Consider the following 26,402-nt stretch of genomic DNA (forward strand, 5'->3'; position numbering starts at 1 on the left):
ACTGACTCTCCCTCTCTCTCTCTCTCTCTCTCTCTCTCACACACACACACACACACACACACCCCAAATCTGACTACACAAGTCAAAATTACATTATGAACTATGAGATGTCAACATTATATAAATAAAATTTAATAGTGAAAAAGTGATTTGGAAGCCCTGTGAATTTTTACCCTACACATTTTGGAGGACGTCACATGGGTTAAGAAAAACACAACAAAATCGCATATTTCAGATAATCATTTGAATGTTTACATACATTTTTGGTTTGTTATTTTTTTATAACTAATTTACATTTCCTCATATTAACATATCCTCCTGTTTAGCATGTAATCAAATTATGCCAGTGAGAAAAATCCTCATAGTACCTTCATTGAGTTGCTGATTCTAAGAAAACACTGAACATGAACATGTACAAAAGAGGCATTTGAATAAAACAGCATGTGCATTTTTAAATATTTGCACAGTTTGATCTTTACATTTCTGTCTGGAGAAAATATGAACAAAACCCAGGTCTACCATGCTAAGATAATGGTTCAGATGACTGCCATAAAAGAAGTACATACAAAACAATGAAAACAAATCACAACCTTAGGTTCCATGATTACTGAGAGGATTTCCCCTGTCCTAGTGCTTTATTCTATTTCTTAAAAATACGAGCAGCAGCTTATCATACATCTCCACTACTGTGCATTAATGATGGAATCAACAACACAACAGACTCATAAGGATGGTAGGACTGCAGAACAAATAGAAGTCACAGTTTTAGGGTTCTTCTTGCTCTGGATAATTTAGAATTTTGCGGTGTGCCTGACGTAAATATTGCTGTTGTTTGAAGTAAACCTTGAATGCTCCTTTAATGGCAACAAAAGCAATTCCACCCTAAAATAAAAATAAAAAGTAGCTTTTTATAATGCAGACTTAGAGAAACATAACATAATTTTACTTAAAACACAAAAGACATAGCCATTGCTGCTAATTCAGATGAATGCAAATGAGACAGCTCTTTTCTACTTGGGGGGTAAGACAGGCAGAATCACTACACCTAACAGAGACACCTTCCCTGCTCTTTTTAAAAAAAGAAATTTATTTTGAGAAAAAGAGAAAGAGAGAGAATCAAGCAGGCTCTGTGCTGCCAGTGCAGAGCCTGACACAGGGCTTAATCCTACAAACTGTTGAGATCATGATCTGAGCCAAAACCAAGAGTCGGAGATGCTGAACTGACTCACCCACTCAGGTGCCCCCTTCCCTGTTCTCCTATTGAGTAATCTCTCCACTTAGCTTGACGTCTATTCTGATATAGCAGAGAGAAGGCCTGGGCACATGTGCAGGCTGCTATCAGAGAAGGGAAGTGGGAGTTAATAACAATGATATCAAACAATACAAGGGCTGGTTATGTGCTAACACTTCACATGAATTGTTTAATCCACCAAATAATCCTGATGTAGCTACCAATATGATTTTCATTTTACAAGCACAGAGAAGTGAGGAAATTTGATTTAGGTTTCTCAGCAAGGCAGTACCTGATGTGAACCAGGCAGTCTAACCCTAGAGCTGAAGCTCTTCACCATAATCTTGTTGGCGAGAGGGATGGGTGTGATAATGCGTAACTATTCTAGGAGAGACATCACCTGCAGCACAGTGTTGGAAAGCCAAAAGTAATGCAATGGATCCTCCCTCTTTCTTGCTATTGGATGACCGTGGGGATCAAACAGAACTTCAAGGCACAGAAGCCACAGAAGGAATATTTATACAGTCCTACTGTTTTTGTTTTTTTTTTTTAAACAAATATACAGTTCATTCTCTTGTATAGTCACTTGGGGGAAAAAAGGCAATATTAAAACCATCTTACCAAGATTGTCCTTTGTAAATTAGAGTTAACACTACTGAACATCAGTTTACCAACTATTGTCGCAATAGTAGGAAAGACCAGGGCTCCACACAAAATTCGGGTGGCAGAGACATGATCTGCTAAAGGATTAGCCTCAGCTGGAATTCGAGGAACAGGACAACCAATTCCTAGGGAAAAAAATGCAGGTGTTAGTGCTAATAAATGACAATAGCTAAAATATTTTCGCATGTTAAGATTCTTCCACAAGGTTAATTTGGTATGTTCATTATAATCACAACTCAGGGCCTTACCTGGAAATATACTGTTCAAAATTTGTAGTTTATTTGAGTATTTGCGCCATAGTCTAAGCACGTAGTCTTCCCAGCGAATCATCTTGCCTAATATCAGCATGACAGGAATAGTAGGAAGTCCAATTAGAAGGAATAAAGGATCAGCTCTCTCCATAACATCCAGACCTTCTTTATGGCCTACAACCTGTGAAACAAAGAGCATTCACTAGAATCATTTCCTTACCTAATGAAAGCTTGCATGTTTGAGCTAAGTTCCTTTTAGAGAAAATGGGAAATTTTGAAATAAAGACATAAAAAGTTTTAAAAATAAGCCAGAAAGCTATTAGTCCTGATTTACTTATAAATGTCTCTCATTTAAGGGAAAAAAAGCTCCTGAGCTATTTCATATTATACTGGAATAAAAGCTTTAAAAAATAGTGGGGTGCCTTGGTGGCTCAATCGGTTAAGCATCCAGCTTCAGCTCAGGTCATGATCTTGTGGTTTGTGGGTTCAAGCCCCACATTGGGCTCTGTGCTGTCAACATGGAGCCTCACCCTGACCCCTCCCCTGCTCACACTCCGTCTCAAAAATAAACATTAAAAAAAAAAAGAAAAAAGGCTGTTCCACATTGCTTACATTTCAATAGAGGGAAGGGGACTTCTGGTTATTTTATTCCCGATTTGATTTGGTTAGACTAGGCTATAATTTTAGGTCCTGTTCATCCTCCAGCAGAGTGTCTGGTTTTCCTACTCTTCTTACTAGGGTGAGTATAACTAACCAAGGGGAAGAACCTGCCTTCAGGAGATGGCCAAAAAGCTCAATTCTGTGGCGCTTTCTTCATACTCAGTGGTATCTGGGATAGAGTGAATTTTCTGGCTGGCTAAATGACTGTTCTACAGACCAAACTTTGCTAAAATTCAATTGCAAGATCTAGATTTGAGGGACTGCAATAGCTTTTGCCATAGGTTTCAGTCATTTTTTTTTTTTTCCCCAACCCAGGAACCCTAGGGTATCCTATCTCTGGGATAATGAAGCTAAAACAATCCTTCCCCTCTCATCTGGGTCTTGGGGTTATTTCTCTACTGGTTTAGATCCCAAAGAGCAAGAAGGATATGATTATTTTTTTAGATGTTTATTTTTGAGAGAGTAAGAGAGCACACGGGAGGGGCAGAGAGAAAGGGAAGAGAGAATATCCCAAGCAGGCTCTGTGCTGTCAGCTCAGAGCCTAGCTCAGGGTTTGAATTCACAAACCGTGAGATCATGACATGAGCTGAAACCAAGAGTTGGTCACTCAGCTGAGTGAGCCTCCCAGGCACTCCAGGACATGATTAATTCTTACTTGTGAAGTAATCTCCATACTTTCCCCTCCCATGAAAATCCTTTTTACTCGATCAGTCTTGGCCTTATACTTCTCTCAACATCTCCATTTTCTTGGTGAGCTTCTTTCTTTTAACTGGAGAACTTCCCTGAAAAGTTTTTTTCAAAGGTCTCAAATGATCTTCCCTTTAGCCAAAGTCTCAATCGCTTCCAAACTAAACCTATTTCTCTGAAGGATTATTTCTGGCAGTTATGACAGGAGAAGGAGACCATTTCAGAATCTTGGGCTTTTGGCTCACCCAGGCATCACACTTGCTAGGAGGACACTACTATAAAATTCCAAATAGTTTTTCTGATCACACTTGAGTAAGCCACAAATAAAGAAATGGGAAGAACCTCTTTGATAGCAAGGAGGTAAAAGGAAGGAAGGACAGGCAAGGAGGGAAGGAAAGAAAAAAGGCAGGGAAAACTAAAAGTGCTAGGGACACTCAGGAAGCAAGCTCATGAAAAAGTAACTGATTTTTTTTTCAAAAAATGAGATGCTCTTTATGTCAACTATCACAGCAAATTTTTTTAGGTGGACTGCTACAAGGAGATATGAAATGAGGTCAAGCTGAGAATGGTAAGAGCAAAGTGAAATTATAGACAACACACTCAATCCACTTGACACCTTGTATGTCAAGGATGACTGTTTTGAGTTGCCCTAAAGTGAAATAGTCTGGTTCACAATACAGTTGATCCTTGAATGACATGAGTTTTGTATATAAGTGATTCACTTGTATACAACTTTTTTTTGATAGATTTGTCAGTATCCCTTACCCCCACTCTATTCAAGGGTATACTGTATTTCATAAACCGCAATCTCATACTGGGGACAAATGTGGATTAGCCCAGAGACTGTGTAATTACCTAGGTCTTTTCAGGAGTATTTCATTTTTATACTATTCTATTATTTTTTTTCTTTAATGTTTATCTTCAAGAGAGAGAGCACAAGCAGGGGAAGGGCAGAGAGAGGTAGACACAGAAGCTGCAGCATGCTCCAGGCTCTGAGTGGTCAGCACAGAGCCCAACATGGGGCTTGAACCCACGAGCTGTGAGATTATGACTTGAGCTGAAGTCAGAGGCTTAACCGACTAAGCAACCCAGGTACCCCTCATTCTATTATTTTTAATTTAACAATCACATATAAAGTTACAGCTAAATGTGATTTAAATATTCTCAAAGTGTTAGCAAATAAATTCATAAACTTGAAAAATCACTTTTGTGGGCTATGCTACTCTTTTTAGAATTTGGGGTTCAGAAATATAAAGCAGAGTGAATATTCAGGTAGAGACTACAGTAAGGCAAAGTTTATTTCTCATGGGTAGCAGTAAAAACCTTACAACCAGGTATCTCAGAATGAGGAAACAAAAAAAAGAAATAGGGCAAGCTGAGCAAAAGGCCCACTGTCCCAATTGTTATATCTAAAGTGGACAGAGACACTTTGTACTTAAGCTGGGCTCACCATGTATGCATACTTGGATGCATTCAACTGAATATTGACTGTGTGCCAGACATAGGCCTAGGTGTTGAAGATAAAATGGTGAGCTAAACAGATGTCTTTTGGAGATGAGAGACAAATAAAAGAAGCATGCAAATATAAATGCTACAATGGAAACAGAATAGTATAACTATAGTATACCACCCACTATTACAGTCAGACTCAAGGGCAATAAATGAAAGGTAAATAAAGCAATGGGGCTGATTTAATGTTGGTCAAAACAAACCCAGCACACCTTGTGTCATCAGAAACATTCTGGTTTTATGTCCCAAGATTTAAAAACAGATTATTTTACTCTATTATAAAAAATAAAATAAAATTTAGAAAATTAGTATTTTTTTTTTTCCTATAATAGTTTATTGTCAAGTTGGTTTCAAAAAAAATTATTTTTAAGACTTCAATTTGGGGGTGAGATGCAGGAACTATAGAATGTTTTCTCTAAGAATTTGTTATTTGTGTATAAAATAAAAGACTAGGAATTGTAGGTTTAGAGAAAGGTTTGTTTCTCTGCTTGAGGTTAAAAGCTAGATCTTCAAATTCAGGAGTTCACCAATGCTGAAAGGCTAAGAGTTTTAACTAACGTGATTTTTTTTTTTTTTAATTTTAGAGAGAAAGAGAGCGCAAGCAGGAGGAAAGGGGCAGNGGCAGAGAGAGAGAGCGAGACAGAGAGAATCCCAAACAGGCTCTGCAAAGTCAGCACAGAGCCCAATGCAGGACTCACACTCACAAACCATGAGTTCATGACCTGAGGTGACAGCAAGAGTTGGCTGCTTGACTGACTGAGCCACTCAGGTGTTCTGAGAGAGAGAGACTCTTAAGAAGGCTCCATACTCAGTGGGGAGCCTAATAAGGGGCTCAATTCCATGGGATCACGACCTGAGCCAAAATCAAGAGTCGGATGCTCAACGGACTGAGCTACCCAGGCATCCCCTAACCTGATCTTTTAAATCACTTCCTTTTAGGACCCTACTTTAATTTTTAAAATTATTATTATTTTAAAATCTATTTTTTTCTTGAAGTTCATTCACTTATTTTGAGAGAGAGAGACAGCAAGCATGGGAGAGGGGGCAGAGAGAGGGAAAATCCTAAACAGGCTCCTATGCTGTCAGTGCAGAGCCAGAGACAGGGCTTGATCCCACAAACTATGGGACCATGACCCAAGTAGAAACCAAGAGTTGGACACATAACTGACTAAAACAGCCAAGTGCCCCTAGGACCCTACTTTTAAATGGGAGAATGAAACAGTGAAGAACTAAGATGTTTTCTTAGTCAGAATTAAGGATAGTTAGGTGCAGTATACGAATTAAGAACTGACAATGCTTATGGGGGTTATTTTTATACTAGAGGCAAAAACGGAATGAGGTTGGACACTAAGGTTGTTGTTTCAGGGTAAAATGTTCCCACTGCCTTTGGAACCAGGTTTCACTTAAGGAGCTCTAGATTAGGGACAGGGGTCCTAATGGTTCTTCCTTGCTGTGTGATATTAGACATGTAAACTTGCCAAACCTGTAAACTAGGAATAAATTAGTAGTATCAAGATCACAAGATTGTTGCAAGGATTAAACATATCAGTGCTAGAAAGGTGTTTATTAGCCCAGTGCTGGGAAAAAAAGTTACCTATCATGTTGTCTTTTCAATCAAAACATAAGCAGAAGGTCTCAAATTCCTCACAACTAACTGGGAGAACCTAAAATTGGTTCATGGAAAAATAAATGAGAAAAGAATAGTGGTCTGAGTCCTTAACCTAATTTACTTGAACTTTAGAATAGTCAGAGAACAAAAGGAAAAGAAAACAGTCAAGAGTTAAAAGAAAACCGTAAATACTGCTATGGTATAAGTGGGACACATTCCCTAACAAGTATGCTCAGAGAGGTAAAAGTCCTCCCAATACTATTACATCACATAACACCTACCTAGTGTCTGTAATCTATATAATCTCTCTCATCCTGGGTTTAAAAACAAACTTCCCAAGCGACACAGTGTATGTGAAGATTATTTCCAAATGGTAACACAAAATAAATATGTTATCATCATAATTTTAGTCTTTTTCTTTACCATCACCATTAACCAACATGTTCATTTTTGTCTCCTTGCTTGTATCTCTTCTACCAATCTAAATTACTGCCTTCAAGGGTCAGCTCAAGACTTACTTTCTTCCTATGTAACTTCAAATGATCTTTCATTTTACTGAATTAAACTACTGTTTATGTAGTCTTCTGTACTCTTCATATTTGTTTATATAAAGTTATAGCTGTTCTCCAGTTGTTCACTTATGTACACCTTGTCTTAGAACTATATTCCTTGGGGTTGGGAATCATTAATTATCAAATTTCTTTTTAAGACTGAGCGACCCTTGGGGTGGCTGGGTGGCTCAGTCGAGTAAGCATCTCAGTCTTGATTTTGGCTCTTGTCATGATCATACGGTTTGTGGCTTTAAGTCTCACATCAGGCTCCATGCTGGCAGTGTGGGAGTCTGCTTTGGATTTTCTCTCTCTCAAAAAAAAAAAAAAGATGGAGCGAGCCTAAAGTCTTTCCACAAAGAGTCATCCTACTTCTTATGGTCAATTAAGTATTAAAAGAAACCACTCAATCTTATAGGGCCTTAGTTTCCTCATCTGCAAAAAATATACATCCATATAATTGTGCATTCAATAATGTATATATCTGCTCTAAGTTTTTGTGTCTTCATCAGTCCTAATGAATCACCCTAAACCTCCCTGAACTAATGATGTATTCATTAAAACTGGAGTTTTAATTAATTTGTTTAATTACTGCAGAGAATATAATCAAATAAACCTGCTACTACCTGACAGAACTAGTCATATAAAAGAAAAAAACCATGATATTTATAAAAGCCTCTTATGTATTAGTCTCTGTGTATATGCTATAACAGGAATACATAAGTACTTTCAAGGAAATTACTTTTTAAAAAAATGTTTGTTTGCTTATTTATTTATTTAGAGACTGTATGTGCAAGAAGGGGAGGGAAAGAGAGCGGGGAGAGAGAATCCAGTGCAGAGCCCCATGCTCAGCTTGATCCCACAAACTGTGAGGTTAAGACCTGAGCCAAAATCAAGAGATCAAGAGTTGGATGTTTAACTGACTGAGCCACCCACCGCCCCTCAAGGAAATTACCTTCTAACAGGAAAAGCAAAGGGCTGAATATAGGAAAAATTAAATAACTTCAGTAATCTATATAAGAAATATCACTTAGACAGGAGTTGTCTGGTCAGTTTCAGGAGGGAAAAGCAGCTAAACTAAGCCTGGAAGGAGTTTAGATTTGGAAAAGTAGAGAGGGGATTGGAAAGACAGGTATAAGGAAGGGAGGGTGTCAAAAGCCAAAGGACGCAGGTAAAAAACTAAACAGGAACAAAAGGACAGGTTGCAGGACACAGCCCAATAGGCCTCAAAGTAGAATGAAGTTAAGACTATGAAGGACTCTGCATAACAAATCAGGTTAAGGAAATAGAATCTATTTCAAGTCAGCAGTTCTTAATCTTTATCCATTACACTCATGACAAATGATGGTTTACTATTTGTAATTCATTCTGGTGACTACATCCGGATTTTGGGGGTGTCCTCAATACTTAATGAAGAAGCCCTGCAATATTCTGTCTCACCATGACTAAGCAACCAGAAAGGCTACTTACTATGGACTTGGCATAGGCAAGTTATGCACAATTTCTAGAATATTACATAGAGTGTAAACTATTACTGAGCTACTTATGAAACACTTAACCAATCTAACTGCTGCATTGGAAAAGTACTACTTAAGGCAGAAGGGACAGTGAGCTTGGAGTAGATGTTGAAGGTATTATTCTAGGAAGACTGATTTGAAAGGATGGACTGATAGAAAATGAAATTAGAGAAACCAATCAAAAGTCTCCTTTAGCCATATACGTATGATAGGGGAGTGAACAAGAAGTCAGGTGATGCAAAGACTGTGGGAAGGAAGCTACAGATGTAAGACATCAAAATGGAAACTGCTTGGATTTGGTCAGAGGACTGGATACAGGGTTCTGAAGTAGAAAAAGTTAAAGGTAATCTTAAGAATGTAGGATATAAAACAAGTAGATGGAAAAATAATAGTAGCAATCAAAGGTATAGAAAAATTATATTACAAATCATAAATAAATTTAGGTTTCAATTTGAGGAAAAGACTAGTTTGATTTCAGAAATCCTGAGTGTGAAATCACAAGTGGTCATGTAAGAAGAAGTGTCAAGCTATAATGGTAGTACTGTTTTAGGGGATAGAAGAAGGCAAAAGATGTAGACCTAACCACAAAAGGCACACAGCTGTTAGCTGGAAATCATTAGGGAAGAAATATAAAGAGAGGAGTCAAGGGCATGGGACTAAATCTTGAAATTTAAGTCTCTCTAATAATCTTCACCATCAGTTATTGATTACAGCAAAAGACAGGAAGCAACTAATTTTCTAATCAACAACAGACTGGTTAGTATTCTAATTCCATATGGAGAATGCTATGCAGATTTCTGCATACTTATAAAAAGATCTCTAAGATTCACTGTTTGTGAAAAAAAGACGGGTGTATTTCTAATATGCTTCCTTTTAGGGGAAAAAAGTGTATGTGTGTGGGAGAACAAATTTATTTTTTTTTGCACATGCACAAAGAAAGTCTAGAAGAATATATTACATAACTAATAAAAATGGCTACCTGGGGAGGTGAGGGGGAACCTGGGCAAATGGACAGGGGTAAGAAGAAGACTTTTCACTAGTTTTTTTATAGATTTTCTTATTTTTAAGCCATGAGAATGTTATTTACTTGCTCAAAATAGTAATAATTTTTAAACTCCTAACAGAAATCTAATAGATCTTCACATTAAAAGTATTATCACTGAATAGAGTAAAATAGTGAACCTGCATCACTGTCACTGCTCCATAAGTCACAGCTGTCCAATAGATAGAGCCAACCATTATTCCCGCTGCAGCAAATGGACAAGCTTTTGAGATCAGTCTATCTGCAAGATCCAAGACGTAAACAACTGGACCTATAATAAAAAAAAGAAAGTAATATTTCAACACAAGACAGTTATTTAAAAAATGACTTATTCAATATTTTCCAGTGATCTAAAATGTTGTTATGAAGTTGGATATTCTGATGCTTTAGACATAACTGTTATAAATGTGATGGGAACCTATATTTGAATAAATTTAGAATTTCTCAGTTGTCTTGATGAATAGCTAAGTTCTGCTTCCTAAATTTCTAGGAAACAGCCTCTTCAAATTTTTATCTTTATCAGTAAAACAAAGAATAAAGCCTCAAATGCAGCTGCTGCTTATGAAAAAAATAGTTCTTATTTTATTCACACTGGCTACTGCAGAATGAAATGGCCATTTCAGAACAGTTCCTGCCCACAATTATGATCTCTAGTACTTGGTAAAAATATCACTTCTTTGACTTCACTCATTACTTACTTGGTGCAGTATGTGAAGGTAACCAAGACTATTTTCTTGTAGTTATATGAAGTCAGTCTATCTTACTTTGATGTTTGAATATGCAACATTTAGTTGAGTATTATTCTCTAACAAACATTTTTTCCTAAGTTTTTATTTAAATTCTATTTAATTAAAACAACAGTGTACTATTAGTTTCAGGAGCAGAATGTAGTAATTTATCATTTAAATATAACGCTCATCTAACAAATTTTTAATGATCACCATGCCAGTTTTTATGGGATTCCAACAGCTCTATATGCCAATTATACCTCTATTATTAAATGCTTGCTGTGAAATTTGACTACTACCTTTCTCTGGGAGTTATTTAGAATAGCTATATTTGGAGGTATTCTAAACTGCTTTTAAGCCCAATACAATTTAGCTCCAGAATTTTTCAGAATAGTAGAAGGGTCTCAGGACTGAATCAGAACAAGGCCTAAAGAACTGAGTATCTAAGTTTAATCAAAGAAACATAAAACCTGGATTTAGTAATCATATTTGTTGACTACCCTCCACATATAAACTATCACTTGAGACATTTTCTTAGAAATGTGTAAGAATTATTACCTACCTTCTGAGGGCTTACAATCTATAGAAGGATGCTGTAGATTATAAAAAACTATTTTTATTGTACAAAGAAATTAACATAGCAATATGATAAAATAATTAAACACATAAGAACAAGCATCCATCTATGGAGCCTTGATCAATACTTGCCCTGATCGCTAGAGCCAGTAATATTACTAGTCACTGTATAGAGAGATCACACTGTGAAGTAGAAAGAACATTAGGAGGGACATTATAGGATCTATGATTTCAATTTAGTGTATTTACTGTCTCCTCTAATAATAGTTAGCACTTGTTGAGTGTCTACATGATAGCAGTGCTGTGCCACAGGTATATGCATCATTATTCAATCTTATGTATGGTTTTATCCTTAAAATATACAAATATGCTGGGTTAAGTTTAAAACTCCCTCAGAAGGCACAATAAAAGTCATTTTAGTGAGTCACCAAAGATGCCTCAAATGCTGGTACTAAAAGTTAAAGACCATAGTATATATAAAACCTCCACACTTCAACTTTCATATTCTCTACTGATTATCCTTTAATCAAAAATTGAAGCCACAAGAGAACAAGTCCGGACTGTCCACAGCACATGTATCCATGTACCAACATCACCTCTATCTGAAGTCAATCCCTCCACTGACATACCAGATCCCATCTCTTGCCAATTCAAAGCCACAGCTCCAGTAGCTGTCTACTACATCATTTCCTTTCTACTCTTTACTGGAGTATTTCCAATCAGAATTGTTATTTCTGTTATTTCTCCTATCTTAAAAAAACCACATTCTTCTCTTGATCCTTCCTCCCCTCACTGCTCAATCTTTGCTCCCTTTACAACAAAATTCCTCAAAAGACTTATCTGTTTTCACACTCTCCTTCAATTCTCCTCTTGAGCCCAACTCCACCAAAATGGCTCAAAATGGTCACTAACAAAGTAAGAATAACTAAATGCAAAAGGAAGACTATCTGGCCTAGCAGCAACATCTGACACAGATGTTCCCTTCTTCTTCCTGATATATGGTTCTTCATTATACTTCTAGGACATCATCATCTTTTGGCGTTCCTTCCATCACCAGTCATTAACTTTTCAGTCTTCTTTCTCAGTTCCTCCTCCTCTTCTTGACCTCAGTGAAACCCACTCTGCCAACTCCTACCTCATGATACTCTAATTGCTCTGCATTATTTTTCTTTTTCCCGAAGCACTTACCACCTAACATACTCTATTTTACTCATTCTATTTCCACCTGTGAGAATAGTGGTTGGGAAATTATGGACTTACTTTGTAAATAAGGTTTTATATGGAACATGCCACATGCAAAAGCCTAAAATATTTACTCTCTGGTTTTTAACAGAAAAAGTCTGCTGCCTTTTAAACTAGAATATACGCTCTAAAGGGAAAAATAACATTTTTGTTTTGCTTACTAATGAATCCCAATTCCTATGATTCTAAATATTTGCAGAATATTACAGAATCTTCTATTGATGTACTTATTTAAAACTATGATATAAAAATCTTTCTGTACCAAGCCCAAGTTAACTACAGGGCTATTTTCTACCAAGTCAAAATCAAAATTGGTAAGGAAAGAACGCATTTTGCATGCTTCCAATGAACCTCCTTCCTCCCTCTTTTCAACAGGGTACATTCATCAATAGATAGGATGAAACAATATAATTCCTAAAAAAGCAATCACTCACTACCACTTTTACCTGTCATGAACATGGACAATTTAGAGACGTTTGAATTGTCTTCCTTTAAAGATTTTAGAAGGTTCTAATATAATGAGCTCAATTTTCAGTTTTCTTCCTGAATCAATGGGTGTGAAATCTTTTTGTACAAGCAAAAACAGAAATTTTCTACTCATTCCTTGGGTCATATACAAAAGATGTGCCAGATTACATGAAGATACTGGCTGTGTTTCATAGTCCTTATTTCCAGTTTTCTGAAATAATCTTGTTTAGGCTTTTGTCTTTATTTTTCCTAAACCTCTCCATGCTCTTCCAGATAGGTCAAAGAATAGTTTAATATTAAAAGAAAAGGTAAATGCCTAATAGTAAACATGCCATTAGAATAGTAAATTGCCATGCAAGGAAGGTATTTCTTAAAGATTATCTAGGCAAGCTCTTTAGTGAATAAGAACAATCACTGAATTTCTCTGGATAACAGTTCCTAAATCACTCTTCTTACTGGGAAGCTTACCATATGCTACTATAACTTGGGGTCTAAAGAAAAAAAAAGTTACTAGATTCTTCTTAATGTCAGATTATAGCACAAAGAGTAGTTGGAAGTGAGGAAAGGCAAGACTAGCCATTTACAACCTCAATTTTAATGGAAAGGAGGAAATATGAGTAAGTGCACATCACATAAGTTAAATACCTAAGGGCATAAAAAGGCTTCAATATTTTAAAAAGCATTTTGAATTTTTAATGTCTCAGTCGGCTTCACTACTTACTTTTCAATGTACTGTATTTACACAATGGGCGGCAACTGAAGAAGCTCTGTATAAATGTAAGTTTTGAAAACCCAGTAATTTAAAGGGCACCAGGGAAGCTTGCAATTAAAAGAGACTCTATTGTGAATTCTTCTGTACAATAAAGAAGCTTTTGTGAAGAAAATAACTACACTCTAGTACTCTGGGTAAATTCAAATTTTCACATTTTAGATATGAATGACATTAAACAGCGAGCAGAGAACTACTGGAGGAACTCTTAAGTCCATGTCTACTGAAAATTAAGTAATCAGTTTTATCTGGCAGACACTACAAAAGGAGATTTGCTGCAGCTGTGATTTAAATTCAAATTCATGTATGCATGGTGTTGAGGGCACATATTGGGAGATAAGAGATTAATGACTGAAGGGCCGATAATATTTAGGGCTCAACATCTATTGGCACTGCTTACAGTAATACCCAGAATTCCCATGGCCTTTCTTTGGGATAGAAAAGTATCCTTAAAAAAAAAACAAAAAAACCTCTAATTCTTGAGAAATAATTTCTATACGCTGCCAGAGTGCTGAAGTTTCTAACACAGAACACAATTTAATGAGCAAAATAGATGCTTCACAAGATAACCTTGTATATGTTCCTAAGACGATAATAGCTTTACTGAACTCCAAAGTTTCTGTTAAGTGGCCAAGAGTTCATAACAGAGATTTAATAAGCAAAACAGACTGTTTGCAAAAGTTATTCAGGTTTCCAGTTTGTTTGTTTTCTGCTCTGCACTGAACTTGTTTTTTTGATCCAGACCCAGCTTAAAAGCCAACGTGCTAAACCAAAACATGAACCCTACTTTCAGCTTCAGAACCATCCAGAACTGCAGATTTTGGAGGCCACCAAGAGTCCAACGACATAGTTCTAAACTTTTGCCCTTGCTCTAAGTCTTTTTTGTTGTTGTTGTTGTGTTCTATTTCTGGAATGTCCTGTCCCTACTTTATATGAAAATCCAACTTCCCAATGAAAATTAGTCTAACCTGATAGAGGTTGACTAATTGCTCTATTTCACCCTGTTCACGTGGAACCCATGAGGCTTCCTTTAATACTATCCCACAAAATGCACTTACCCCTTTGCTTGTGCATAATGTTAGTACTTTATGTTCTTGTTCAATGTTTGTTCAGTTGTCTCAATATCCTTATGTCTGTCCATGTCAGCATCATCTTAGATTGAAAACTCCCAGGGGGCAGGGGCCAAGTCTGTTTAACTCGTTTTGTACAGTGCCTAGGATAGAACCATGTACAGATAGGTGCTTAAAAAAATGATGCTTAAAAAATAGGTGCTTAAAAAAACTGATGATTGGCATCACTCTCAGGGACTATGTAGGCCACAGCTATCTCAGCACATGGTACTTGGCAGTACACATTAGGGCACTTCGGCCTGTTCCACAGGACATTAGATATAATGGCAAAGGACCTAGCTGCAGCTCTCTGTGGCAAGTATTTGATTCAATACATATTTTAAAAAGACCTTTTAACAGGGGTGCCTGGCTGGCTCAGTCAGTGGAGTGTGCAACTCTTGATTTCAGAGTTGTGGGTTCAAGCCCCATGTTCAGTATAGAGATTACTTAAAAATAAAATCTTTAAAAAAAAAAAGTATATGGTCTCAAGTCAACAAGTGTGGATTTTATTGAAGACATGAAGTAATACAACAACTATCTCAGAAATTAAAAGTATATGGAAATCCTTTCTGAGACAGTAAAGAGTTTTAACTCTTTCTCTAGCATTCATCACTGTTTTAAACACTAGACTTCAGAGGCCAGGTTGAAGAGCCTCAGAAAGCTTATGTAAATGTCATCTTTGATTGTTCTACTGGTAAGGGTGAGATTTTACCAATTTTATGTAGGAACTAATAACCTGAAAACTCGGGCTATAAATTATTTTGCTTAGTAACAATAAGTTAGACATTAAATTATAAACAGAGAAGGCTATGTTGTTGGGCAATTTTTTAGATAACCGAACTAGTAATAATTGACCCTAAATCCTCAAAACAAAACAAAAAAATGCTGAGGAATAAAAGATCCAGAGTCAAAGCAGATGAGTACCAGTCCTTGTGGGTGTATATAGATACATAGCATATTACCAAAAAATGAATAGTAACTAAAGGGCATCATAAGTAATTCTTAATTACATAGTCTATGCCAAAAGAAAGCTTAAATTTATCCTCATAAGAATAGAATAGCCCACAGAATTCATTTGTGGGCTATAAGGTCAACTACTAAGTACCTATTAAGCACCTACTGTACATATAGCATTCTACTTTGCCTTAAAATAAATGTATATAAAATTTACACACCAGCCTCTGCCTCCAAGGAGCCTCCAATCTAGTTACGGACAACCAATAAATACACATTAAACCACTGAAAAACTTTAAGGCAAATTTAGCATATGCACGTTAGAATGCACAGACTTTACAGATAGATGTTAATGAAATTTCAAGTAAACATTATAGGGGGATAAGGACTGATAAGGATTCAAAGAGTTTTTCAATTGATATATGCATGTATGTTTTTACTGATTAACAGAAGTGAACCTTGACTTAGACTTCAAGTCTATGATCTGTAAAGGGGGCATTCTAAAAGAATTTCTAATGGGTGCAAAAGGCTTATATATATATTTTAAAAAGCTAGTATACCAGTTATATCAGGGTTAAGTGATAGAAACCCTGACTAGGATTTAAAGATGTTGACACCCTGGTAGGAAGGAAGTTCCTGGTGAGAGACATGCTAAATGAAAATGATTATTTCAGCAAAATTAATCTTATAATAATTATTTAAAGTCAAAATAAACTAGAATAAAATCCACAAGATTTTGTATCCAAATCAAATACAAAGAAAAGTATCAATCCAGAGAAATTTAGAGAATTGAATTAAGAAACATCAGAGAAAATGCAAATTTTTTTTAGAGAACAATGACTAAGGTATTAAATCATTTGAATTTCAAAATAAAATGCTGAAAGAGTTCTTTAAGTTGTGATGAAAGAAACACCATCAATTATCATTAGTTAACATAATGGCAATACTGATTATGCATATATTATTCCAAGGAATTATTACATTCTTTTTTCTTCTTTAAACATACTTAAAATTTCCATGATAGGAATAACTACTTCTTTAATGAGAAAACTATTTTTTAGAGAATAACAAAAGGTCATCATAAAATTCAGGTAACTATAACCCTGAGGAAAGTCAACCTGATATTACTATTTTATTTTCTTCTTCGCTAAGGAGCCAACATTAACAATGTGGTCATAAGAATCTGGTAGGGTCTATTGTGTGAATATGGACAAATTGTTATCCCTGGACCTCAATTTCTGTATCTGTTCTGTAAGGCTATTAACTACCTCAGAATTTATGTGAAAATCAAGATAATGCATTTGAAGTCTTAATGTAGTGCTTAGTATTATGTCATAACAACCAATGTCAGCTAATAGTTCTTTCAAAAATGGCAAACTAAGTTAAACATCATGGAACTTAGAGATAGGAGGTATTATCCAAGACAAATGTATGAGGAAAATTTATGGCATAAGGTTCTGATATAAAAATTGGACTTGTTCAGGAAATTCTCAAGTAAGAAAGGAGAGATGTGCTTAAAGGTCTGGGACGAGGGTGAGGGAGGACAATTCACGGAGCCAGGAAATCTGGTAATGAAGAGGGAGATGAAAGATATAAGACTTACAGAATTTAGATCTATAATGAGTAATTACGTCTATTTTTTTAAATGAAGTCATCCATGGTTCAACTACCGCTGGGACTTATTTTTTAACTTTTTAAAATTAAGTTTATTTATTTATTTAGAGAGAGAGAGCAAGCAGAGTAGAGGAGGGAGGAGTGGAGAGAATTCCAAACAGGTTTCATACTGCCAGCGCAGAGTCTGATGCAGGTCTCGAACCCAAGAACCATGAGATCATGACCTGGGCCAGAGTTAGGTGGTCACTGAGCCAACTGAACCATGCAAGTGCCCCAGTAATTACTTAAAAAAAATTTTTTTTAACGTTTATTCATTTTTGAGAGAGAGAGCATGAGTGGGGGAGGGGCAGAGAGAGGGAGACCCAGAATCTGAAGCAAGTTCCGATGTGAGCTGTCAGCAGAGTCCTTTGCAGGACTCAAACCCACCAACTGTGAAGTCATGACCGGATCCCAAGTTGGATGCTTAACTGACCGAGTCACTCAGGCACCCTGAGTAATTACTTTTTTTTTGAAAAAGATACTATAATTATGTTTTGGATCTGTAATTCAGCTATCTGTATTTATTTATATGCAGTGTGCATCCAGAAAGTCTCACACTGTTCAAGATGCTTCTTAAAACCAATCTACTTTTAAATCTCTGGGAAAAGGCTGGAGGTGGTCTAGTAAATGTGAAGAAATCCTATTCTGAAGGTATCCTAGTCATTCGGCTCATAAAGGGGTATATAAATGAGAGCCAAAGAAGACCCAATGAGATGTCTAACTACAAACTTTGACAACAGAAGGTATTCAAAGACTGAATCACTATGGAATAGAATTTTGGTTTTTAAATTCATTTTTATCATCCACAGGAACCTCGATAAAAAAGCATTTTTTACAAAAATAAATACTTCTCTCATAGCTAAGTGTAAACATTACTAAGAAATTATATGAATTCCTAAGTCTACACTGGTTTTCAAGTAGTGAAATAAGCCAATAATATATTTTATGAGAGCAGCTGGAAAAGTAACAGGTTGAATTCATGTGAATAATAGAGGGCCATGTGGTTACAGGAAACAATGTGCACTATTCTTAGAGAGTAACTGATATCTTAGGAAATATCAGAAATTGAAATTACCATAAAATTGAAGCCTTGAAAAAATTTAAAAAACACATTTAATACTTATTTTATAGCACCTGTTTGCAATCTACAGCATTCTTGCTTTACAATGGTTCAGCCATCTTATAAACAAATATACATTGAAACTATGAGATTGAAATTCCTTACCTAACAGATTGGCTAAAATTTTAGCCTGTCAACACGTTCTACTGACAAAGCAGTGAACAAACAGGTACACTCATCCACTGCAGGTGAAATAATACCTACAGAGAGGAATTTGGCAATCTCTAGCAAAAGTATACATCCAATTCACCCTGTGACTCAGCATTCCTTTCTCAGTTCATCTTTACATAAATATCCCAGGCTATTAAGTGAGGAAAGAACTGCAGTATCATTCTTCTGTATCACCTAAAAAAATAATAGATCTAGACGCAATGAATGAAAAAATTACCAATCTTTGCTAAAACCAGTAGGTAGAAGCTGATAGGGAACCTAATCAGATGCATCAGGCTGAAAACACCTGTATCCACTGATTATAGTTCTACCATAAAAAGGACTACACATTTTTTCCAGATTTGAGATATTTTTGACATATAACATAAACTTAAGGTATACAATGTGATGATTTGATATACATATATATTAAAAACTAAAGCGAGTGAGTGCGAGTAGGGGAGGGGCAGAGAGAGAGAGACAGAATCCAAAGCAGACTCCAGGCTCTGAGCTGTCAGCACACAGCCTGACACAGGGCTCAAGCCCATAGACTGTGAGATCATGACCTGAGCTGAATCTGGATGCTCACTAACTGAGCCACCCAGGTGCCGTTGATATATATATATATAGAGAGAGAGAGAGAAATGATTACCAAAATAAGGTTAACACCTCAATCCTCTCTTTTTTTTTAAAAAAATTATTTTTGAGAGAAAGAGAGAGTACTATCGGGGAAGGGGCAGGGAGGGGGAGAGAGAGACACACACACACTCCCTCTCTCTCTGAAGCAGACTCCACTATCGGGGAAGGGGTGGGGAGGGGGAGAGAGAGAGACACACACACACAATCTGAAGGAGGGGGAGAGAGACAGACAGACACACACACACACACACACGCGCACACACACACACTATCATGCAGGCTCCAGGCTCTAAGCTGTCAGAGCCAAATGCGGGGCTGGAACCCACAAACCGTGAGATCATGACCTGAGCCAAAGTCAGATGCTCAACCGACTAAGCCACTCAGGTGCCGCTCAATCCTCTTAATTACCATATTTGTGTTGGTAACATTTAAGATCCACTCTCTTAACGATAGTTAATCATAGTCACCATAGTGTACATTAGGTCCCTAGAACTTACTCATCTTTTAGATGAAATTTTGTACCCTTTGGCCAACATCTCAAATATCCCTTTATTCCTAGGCAATCACCATTCTATTTCCGTGAATTTGGCTATTTTAGATTCTACATATAAGTGAGAACATACAGTACTTGTCTTTGTAACTTACTTCATTTAGCATAATGCATTTAAGATTTATTCATGCTGCTGCAAAAGGTAGGATCTCCTTTTTTAAACAGCTGAATATTCCACTGTATGTGTGTATATATCTTTAAAAAATTTTTTGCATCTCATGATAGACACTTAGGTTGTTTCCAAGTCTTGGCTACTATGAATAAAGCTGTGATGAACATGGGGGTACAGATATCTCTTTGAGACCCTGATTTCATTTCCTTCAGATATCTGTTCAGAAGTAGGATTGATGGATCATATAATTCCATTTTTAATTTTTTGAGGATTCCATATTGTTTTCCATAGTGGCCACATTATATTCCCACCGACAGTGCAGTGCCTAAGAGTTCTCTTTTCTCCACAAACTTGTTTCTCTCTCTCTCTCTCTCTTTTTTGATAACAGCCATTTAAACAGGTGTGAGCTGACATCTCATTGTGGTTTTGATTTACATTTCCCTGATCATTAAAGATACTGAACATCTTTTCACGCACTGGCTGTATGTCATCTTTGGAAAAAAAGTCTGTTTAAGTCCTTTGCCCATTTTAAAATTAGATTGTTGTTATTTTGCTACTGAATTGTAGGAGTTCCTCATGTATTTTGGATATTAACCCCTTATCAGTTAGATGATTTGCAAATATTTTCTGCCTTTTCATTTTGCTGATTATTTCTTTTGGTATGCAGAATCTTTTTAGTTTGATACAGTCCCACTTGTTTATTTTTGCTTTTGTTACTTGCACTTTTGGGGTCATATCTAAATATCATTACCAAGACCAGTGTCAAGGAGGCTTCCCACCTATGTTTTCTTCTATTTTATAGTTTCAGGTTTTACACTAAAGCTTTTAATCCATTTCAAATTAATTTTTATGAGTGGTATAAGATGGGGTCCAATTTCATTCTTCATGTAAATATGAAGTTTTCTCAACACCATTTATTAAAGAGGCTATTCTTTCCCTACTGAATATTCTCGGCTCCTTTGTGAAATATTAATTTACATCTATGCATGGGTTTATTTCTGGGCTCTCAATTCTGTTCCATTGGCTCATATGTCTCTTTTTATGCCAGTATCAATATTGTTCTGATTACCTTAACTTCGGAATGAAGTTTGAAATCAGGAAATGTGATGCTTCCTTCTTTGTTCTTCTCAGGATTGCTTTGGGCATTTGGGGTCTTTTGTGGTTCCACACTAATGTTAGGATTATTTTTTTCTACTTCTGCAAAAAAGACCACTGGGATTTTGGCAGGGATTGCACTGAATCTACAAATGGCTTTGCTTGTATGGACATTTTAAACAATATTCTTTCAATCCATGAACATGAAAGATCTTTTTCATTTATTTGTCTTAAATTTCTTGCATCAATGTCTTACAATTTTTAGTTCTATTCCTAAGTATTTAATTACTTTTGATATTATATATGGGATTACTTTCTTTCTCAGATAATTTACTGTTAGTGTATAGAAATGCACTGATTTTTGTATGTTGAATTTTGTATCCTGTAACTTTACTGAATTTATTTATTCTAACATTTTTGGGGGTAGTCTTTAGGATTTTCTATGTATGACATCATCTGCAAACAAAGACAACTTTACTTCTTTCTGATTTGGATACCTTTCATTTTTTTTTCTTGCCTAAATGCTCTGGCTAGGACTTCCAGTAGTATGTTGAACAGAAGTGGTGAGACTGGGCACCCTTGCCTTGTTCTTCATCTTAGTGGGATTGCTTTCAACCTTTCAACATTGAGTATGATGTTAGCTGTGGGTTTGCCATATATATAGCCTTTATAATAATTTGTTGAAGAGTTTTTATCATGAAAGGATGCTGAATTCTATCAAATGTTTTCTGCATCTACTGAGATTATATGATTTTTATCTTTCATTCTATTAATGTGGTGTATAGCACTGACTGGTTTACACATGCTGAGCCATCCCCAGGGTAAATCCCACTGGGTCATGGTGTTTGACCCTTTCAATGTGCTGTTGAATTTGATTTGCTAGTATTTTGTTGAGAATTTTTGCATCTATATTCATCAGGATAGTAGCTGGTGGTTTTCTTTCTTGTAGCATTATATGGCTTTGATATCAGGGGAATACTGGCCTCATAAAAGGAGTTTGAGAATTTTTATCCTTTTCAATTTTGGGGAACAGTTGAAGAAGAACTGGCATTGATTCTTCCTTAAATGTTTGGTAGAATTCACCATTGAAACCATTTGGCCCTCGGTTTTTTTGTTGAGAGTTTTATAATCTCCTTACGTTGACCTGTTCACATTTTCTATTTCTTCATGATTTGGTCTTGTTAGATGGTATGTTTTTAGGAAGTTAACCTTTACTTCTAGGTTACCTAGTTTGTTGGCTACAACTGTTCATATAAGTCTCTTATGATTCTTTGTATTTCTAACATGTCAGTTTTAATGTCTCCTCTTTGAAAGACATATACATTATATGCCTCAAGTTGTGATGTAATAAGAAGTACACAAAACTATTAAATACTCTTGCAAAAAAATCATATGTAACTTCACTGATGAGATCTAACCACCACTGTAAGAAATGTAGGGGATACAATAACATATTACCCAAGTATTCTTGGGCCATAATAATAAAATCTCTAAATTATCTTTTTATTTAATGAAAAAACTACAAGGGAAAAGCTAAAATACTGAGGTTTACAAGTCATACTAGGCTTTAGGTCCATACAAAGCTGGAGAGCTGACTCTGAGACTCTCAGAAGGGTTATATGAACCATGAGTGAAAGGGTAAGCCAGAAAAATCCACAGGACAACAAAGTGAACCAAAAAGGAAAACTATCTTATATTCAAAAAGAAAAGTATGATGAGGATAGTTTCCTCTAAAAACCTGTAATCATAGTCAACTGGGATGCTGATTTCAGGTTAGAAATCTGTGCTAAGTGAGAAATTCCAAATGCAAATACTTTCTGGAGTTCTTTCACTTTTAGGACATCCAGTCCACAAATATGAACACAAATGTGAACCTAATTCCCATACTCAATAGAAATAAAGCATCACGAACAAGAGCCAGAAGAAAAACAACAGTTTAGGTTACCAAGACTTTAGATAATGGAATTATTAACCTAAACATAAAAACTATGTAATAAAATAAAATGTAACTTATAAACGAACAAAAAACATGAGACTATAAACGATCACCAGGTACATTTAAGAAAAAACTAGAACTTATAGAAAACAAAACAAAACCCCTTGCATTATGAAGAGAAAATCTGAGAACTGGGTAACAGTTAAGAAGAAATTACAATGCTGCATGCAGCACAGAGACCAAAAGATGAAAATCTGTAAGTTAAGAGACATGAAAGAAAACAGAAATGTCTAATATAATTCTAATCAGAATTCTAGAAGAATGGGGGGAAAAAAAGCAAAGGGGCATCTGGATGGCTTAGTCGGTTAAGCTTCCAACTTTGGCAGGTCATATCTCATGGTTCTCACGTTCTAACCCCACACTGAGCTCTGAGCTGGGGCCTGCTTCAGATTCTGTGTTTCCCTCTCTCTCTGCTCCTCCCCCGTTCCTACTCTCTTTCTCAAAATTAAATAAAACGTTAAAAAAAATTTTAAAAAGAGGGGCATGTGGGTGGCTCAGTCTATTAATAAGCCTCTGACTTTGGCTCAGGTCATGATCTCACGGTTCCTGGGTTCAAGCCCTGACTTGGGCTCAGGCTCTGTGCTGACAGCTCAGAGCCTGGAGCCTGCTTCAGATTCTGTGTCTCCCTCCCCCGCTCACACTCTGTCTCTCTCTCAAAAAACGAATTAACATTAAAATAAAAATTTTTAAAGAAAAAAGCATAAAACTTAAAAATTAGTAAGGGGGGGCACCTGGGTGGCTCAGTCAGTTAAAGGTCAGGCTCTTCATTTTGGCTCAGGTCATGATTTCATGGTTTGTGAGTTCAAATCCTGCACCAGGCTCTGTGCTGTCAGCAAGGAGTCCGCTTGGGATTCTCTCTCTCCCTCTCTCTCTGCCAGTCCCCTGCTCGTTCTCTCAAAATAAATAAACTTAAAAAAAGTTAATAGAGGGGAAAATACAGTATCAGAGGGAAGAACACCTCAATCCAGAAGATGGCCAAGAAAAAGAGGAAAGGAAAAATGGAACAAATGGAACACACAAAATGTGACAGTAAAAACCCAACTATATCAGTATCACAATATATGTAAAATAACATAAGAACTGAAAATAAAAGGATAAGAAAAGATAAACAGGCAAATACAGCACCATCAAAAAAAGCTGATATTTAGGAGGAAAAGAGTAACTTTACAGTGGAGAAACCTGACAAACACTATCTTAGCCAGATGACTAAGGTCAGTATCACCAGTGATGAGTAATGTTGGCAGTATTTGTCTTTGATATGACAATGATGAAAATGGCATTTCACCTCTGTGGTCCTGCTGTATATAACTTATAAACCCAACAGACAATGGGAAAAACATCAAACAGATCTCAATTGAGGAACATTCTACAAAACATGTGACCATCGCTCAAGTTGTCAAAGTCATCAAAAACAAGGGAAAGTCTGAGAAACTTACAGACAAGAGGAGCCTATGGAGACATGACTAAATGTAATGTGCTATCCTGGAACAGAATGAAGATATTAGGTAAAAATTAAGGAAATCTGAATAAAATATGGACTTTAAGTTAGTAACAATGTAGCAATATTGGTCCATTATAATGAATGTAGGGGTTCCTGGGTGGCTCAGTCAGTTGGGCGGCCGACTTCAGCTCAGATCATGACCTCATGGTTCATGGGTTCGAGCCCTGCATCAGGCTCTGTGCTGATGGCTCAGAGCCTGGGGCCTTCTTCGGATTCTGTCTCCTTCTCTCTCTGTTTCTCCTCTGTACTTTTTTTTCCTCTCTCAAAAATAAATAAACATTAAAAAAATTTTAATTATAACGAATGTAGCACACTACTGTAAGATGTTAATAATAGAGGAAACTGGATGCAGGATATATGGAAACTCTAATTTTATAATTTTCCTGTAAATCAGAAACTGTCCTAAAAGTTGATTTAAAAAAAAGACGGTATAGCTATATTATTATGTTTATTCTATATTATCATGTCTATATTATACATAGTGTAAGACCAAAAAAGCATTATTGTAGGTAAAATAGTCATTACTTAATGATAAAGTATTGAACTCACCAGGGTATTTTATTTCTAAACCTGAGGGGTAGGTGAACAAGTGATGGTTTACTAGTCTTTATTTCTCATATGTAGTTACGATATAATCTTTTCCAACAAATAAAATATTTTATAATAAAAGAGAAAAAAATACCTGAGTGAACATTCTGCTGAGCTTTGATCAATGTTAAGGCAGCAGATATAATTAGTTCTGTATATTGATAGCAGCATGCTGGCAAAGGCAATGGAAAAGCAGGCACACCAATACACTGTTGGGAAGATTAAATAGGTATAATCTCTACAAAAGCCAATTTGGTGATATCTATTAATGTTATAAATGCATGTATTCTTTGACCTAGCAATTCTACTCTAGCCATTTATCTTAGATATATCTGCATGGTGCAAAAAATTATTTTACACAGTTGTTTATGACAGCACTGTTTGCAGTAGTAAAAGATAAGAAACAGCCTTTATGCCCATTAATGGAAGACTGGTTATATAAATAACCATATATCTGTAATGGAATATTATATAATTGTAAAGAAAGAAAAAGCTCCTTATACACTAATATAAAATGGTATCTACCATATATTGCTAAGTAAAAAAAGCACAGAACATGACACATAGCATATTTGTCTAGACTATTTTGACATATAATCTAATTGTCCTCAATACTATGTTTGCCTCTTCAGATTTACTCATTTTTCTCCACCCTGCTTTGTGCACATTTGCTGAACAAACTGCATATTGTAGGCAACTCTGCCCTCTAGCTTCTGATGTGTTTGAACAGTTAAGTGGAATGGCTAGAAAAATCAGAGTGTGTTCAAAGTGTCTCCCTCACTCCAGGCAGTTTGCATTTCTTAGTCTCTAAGACCATAGATCCTGTTAAACAGCTTCCTTCTGCTAAAGCTCTTGTCAAGTTCTGTGAGTAGCGTCCCTTCCCTGCACCTTTCAGGCCTAGGAGCAGAAATAGTTTCATACAGTTGCTGATTCCTGGGTATTTTCCTACTTCTTGTTTATTCCTTTAAGTCTGTCCTAATATTTATAGCTTTTCAGGGGTGGGGTGAGTGTGAAGGAGAGAGAAGGAAAAAGAGAGAAACACTGAGACTTCTAACAATGGTTGCCTCCAAGTAAGAAACTTGCTTGGCATTTTGGCTGGTGAACATGGTAAAAAGACTTTTACTGAACACCCTACTGTATTATCTTTTGAATTGGGTTCATGCGAATGTATTATCTAGAGGAAAAATATAAAAAACAAACTTAAAAATTTAAGAGAGACAAAAGAATATACTAAGAGATACTCTAGTTGGGGCATCTTTTCTTTCACACATTTGCTATTTTTTGCCATGTTCGGCAGGGTAAATGTGGACACAAAGGAAAAACAGAATAGATCATTTGTTGGTGCAAGCACCTAGCCATCATTTTGCTTCTTGGTCATGTTTCTCCTTCAATTCTAATAGCATCAAATCACTGAAAATCTTTATTTACACATCAC

The 26,402-nt window shown here is 36.2% G+C and overlaps 1 protein-coding gene across 1 annotated transcript in view; it reads right to left on the reverse strand.

Moving 5' to 3' along the window:
- Window positions 1–108: 108 nt before the first annotated feature.
- Window positions 109–26,402, reverse strand: part of MARCHF5 (membrane associated ring-CH-type finger 5) — a 54,102-nt gene continuing 27,808 nt past the window's right edge. The window contains exons 3-6 of the mRNA XM_077779859.1: window positions 9,858–9,988; window positions 2,143–2,326; window positions 1,853–2,019; window positions 109–882 (exon numbers count right to left, since the gene is read on the reverse strand). Coding sequence (XP_077635985.1) covers window positions 766–882; window positions 1,853–2,019; window positions 2,143–2,326; window positions 9,858–9,988 — 599 coding nt within the window. The 3' untranslated portion in view covers window positions 109–765. The remainder of the gene's footprint in view (window positions 883–1,852; window positions 2,020–2,142; window positions 2,327–9,857; window positions 9,989–26,402) is intronic.

The sequence above is a fragment of the Crocuta crocuta genome, unplaced genomic scaffold (assembly GCF_008692635.1).
Source record: "Crocuta crocuta isolate KB4526 unplaced genomic scaffold, BGI_CrCroc_1.0 scaffold170, whole genome shotgun sequence".
Lineage (NCBI taxonomy): Eukaryota > Metazoa > Chordata > Mammalia > Carnivora > Hyaenidae > Crocuta > Crocuta crocuta.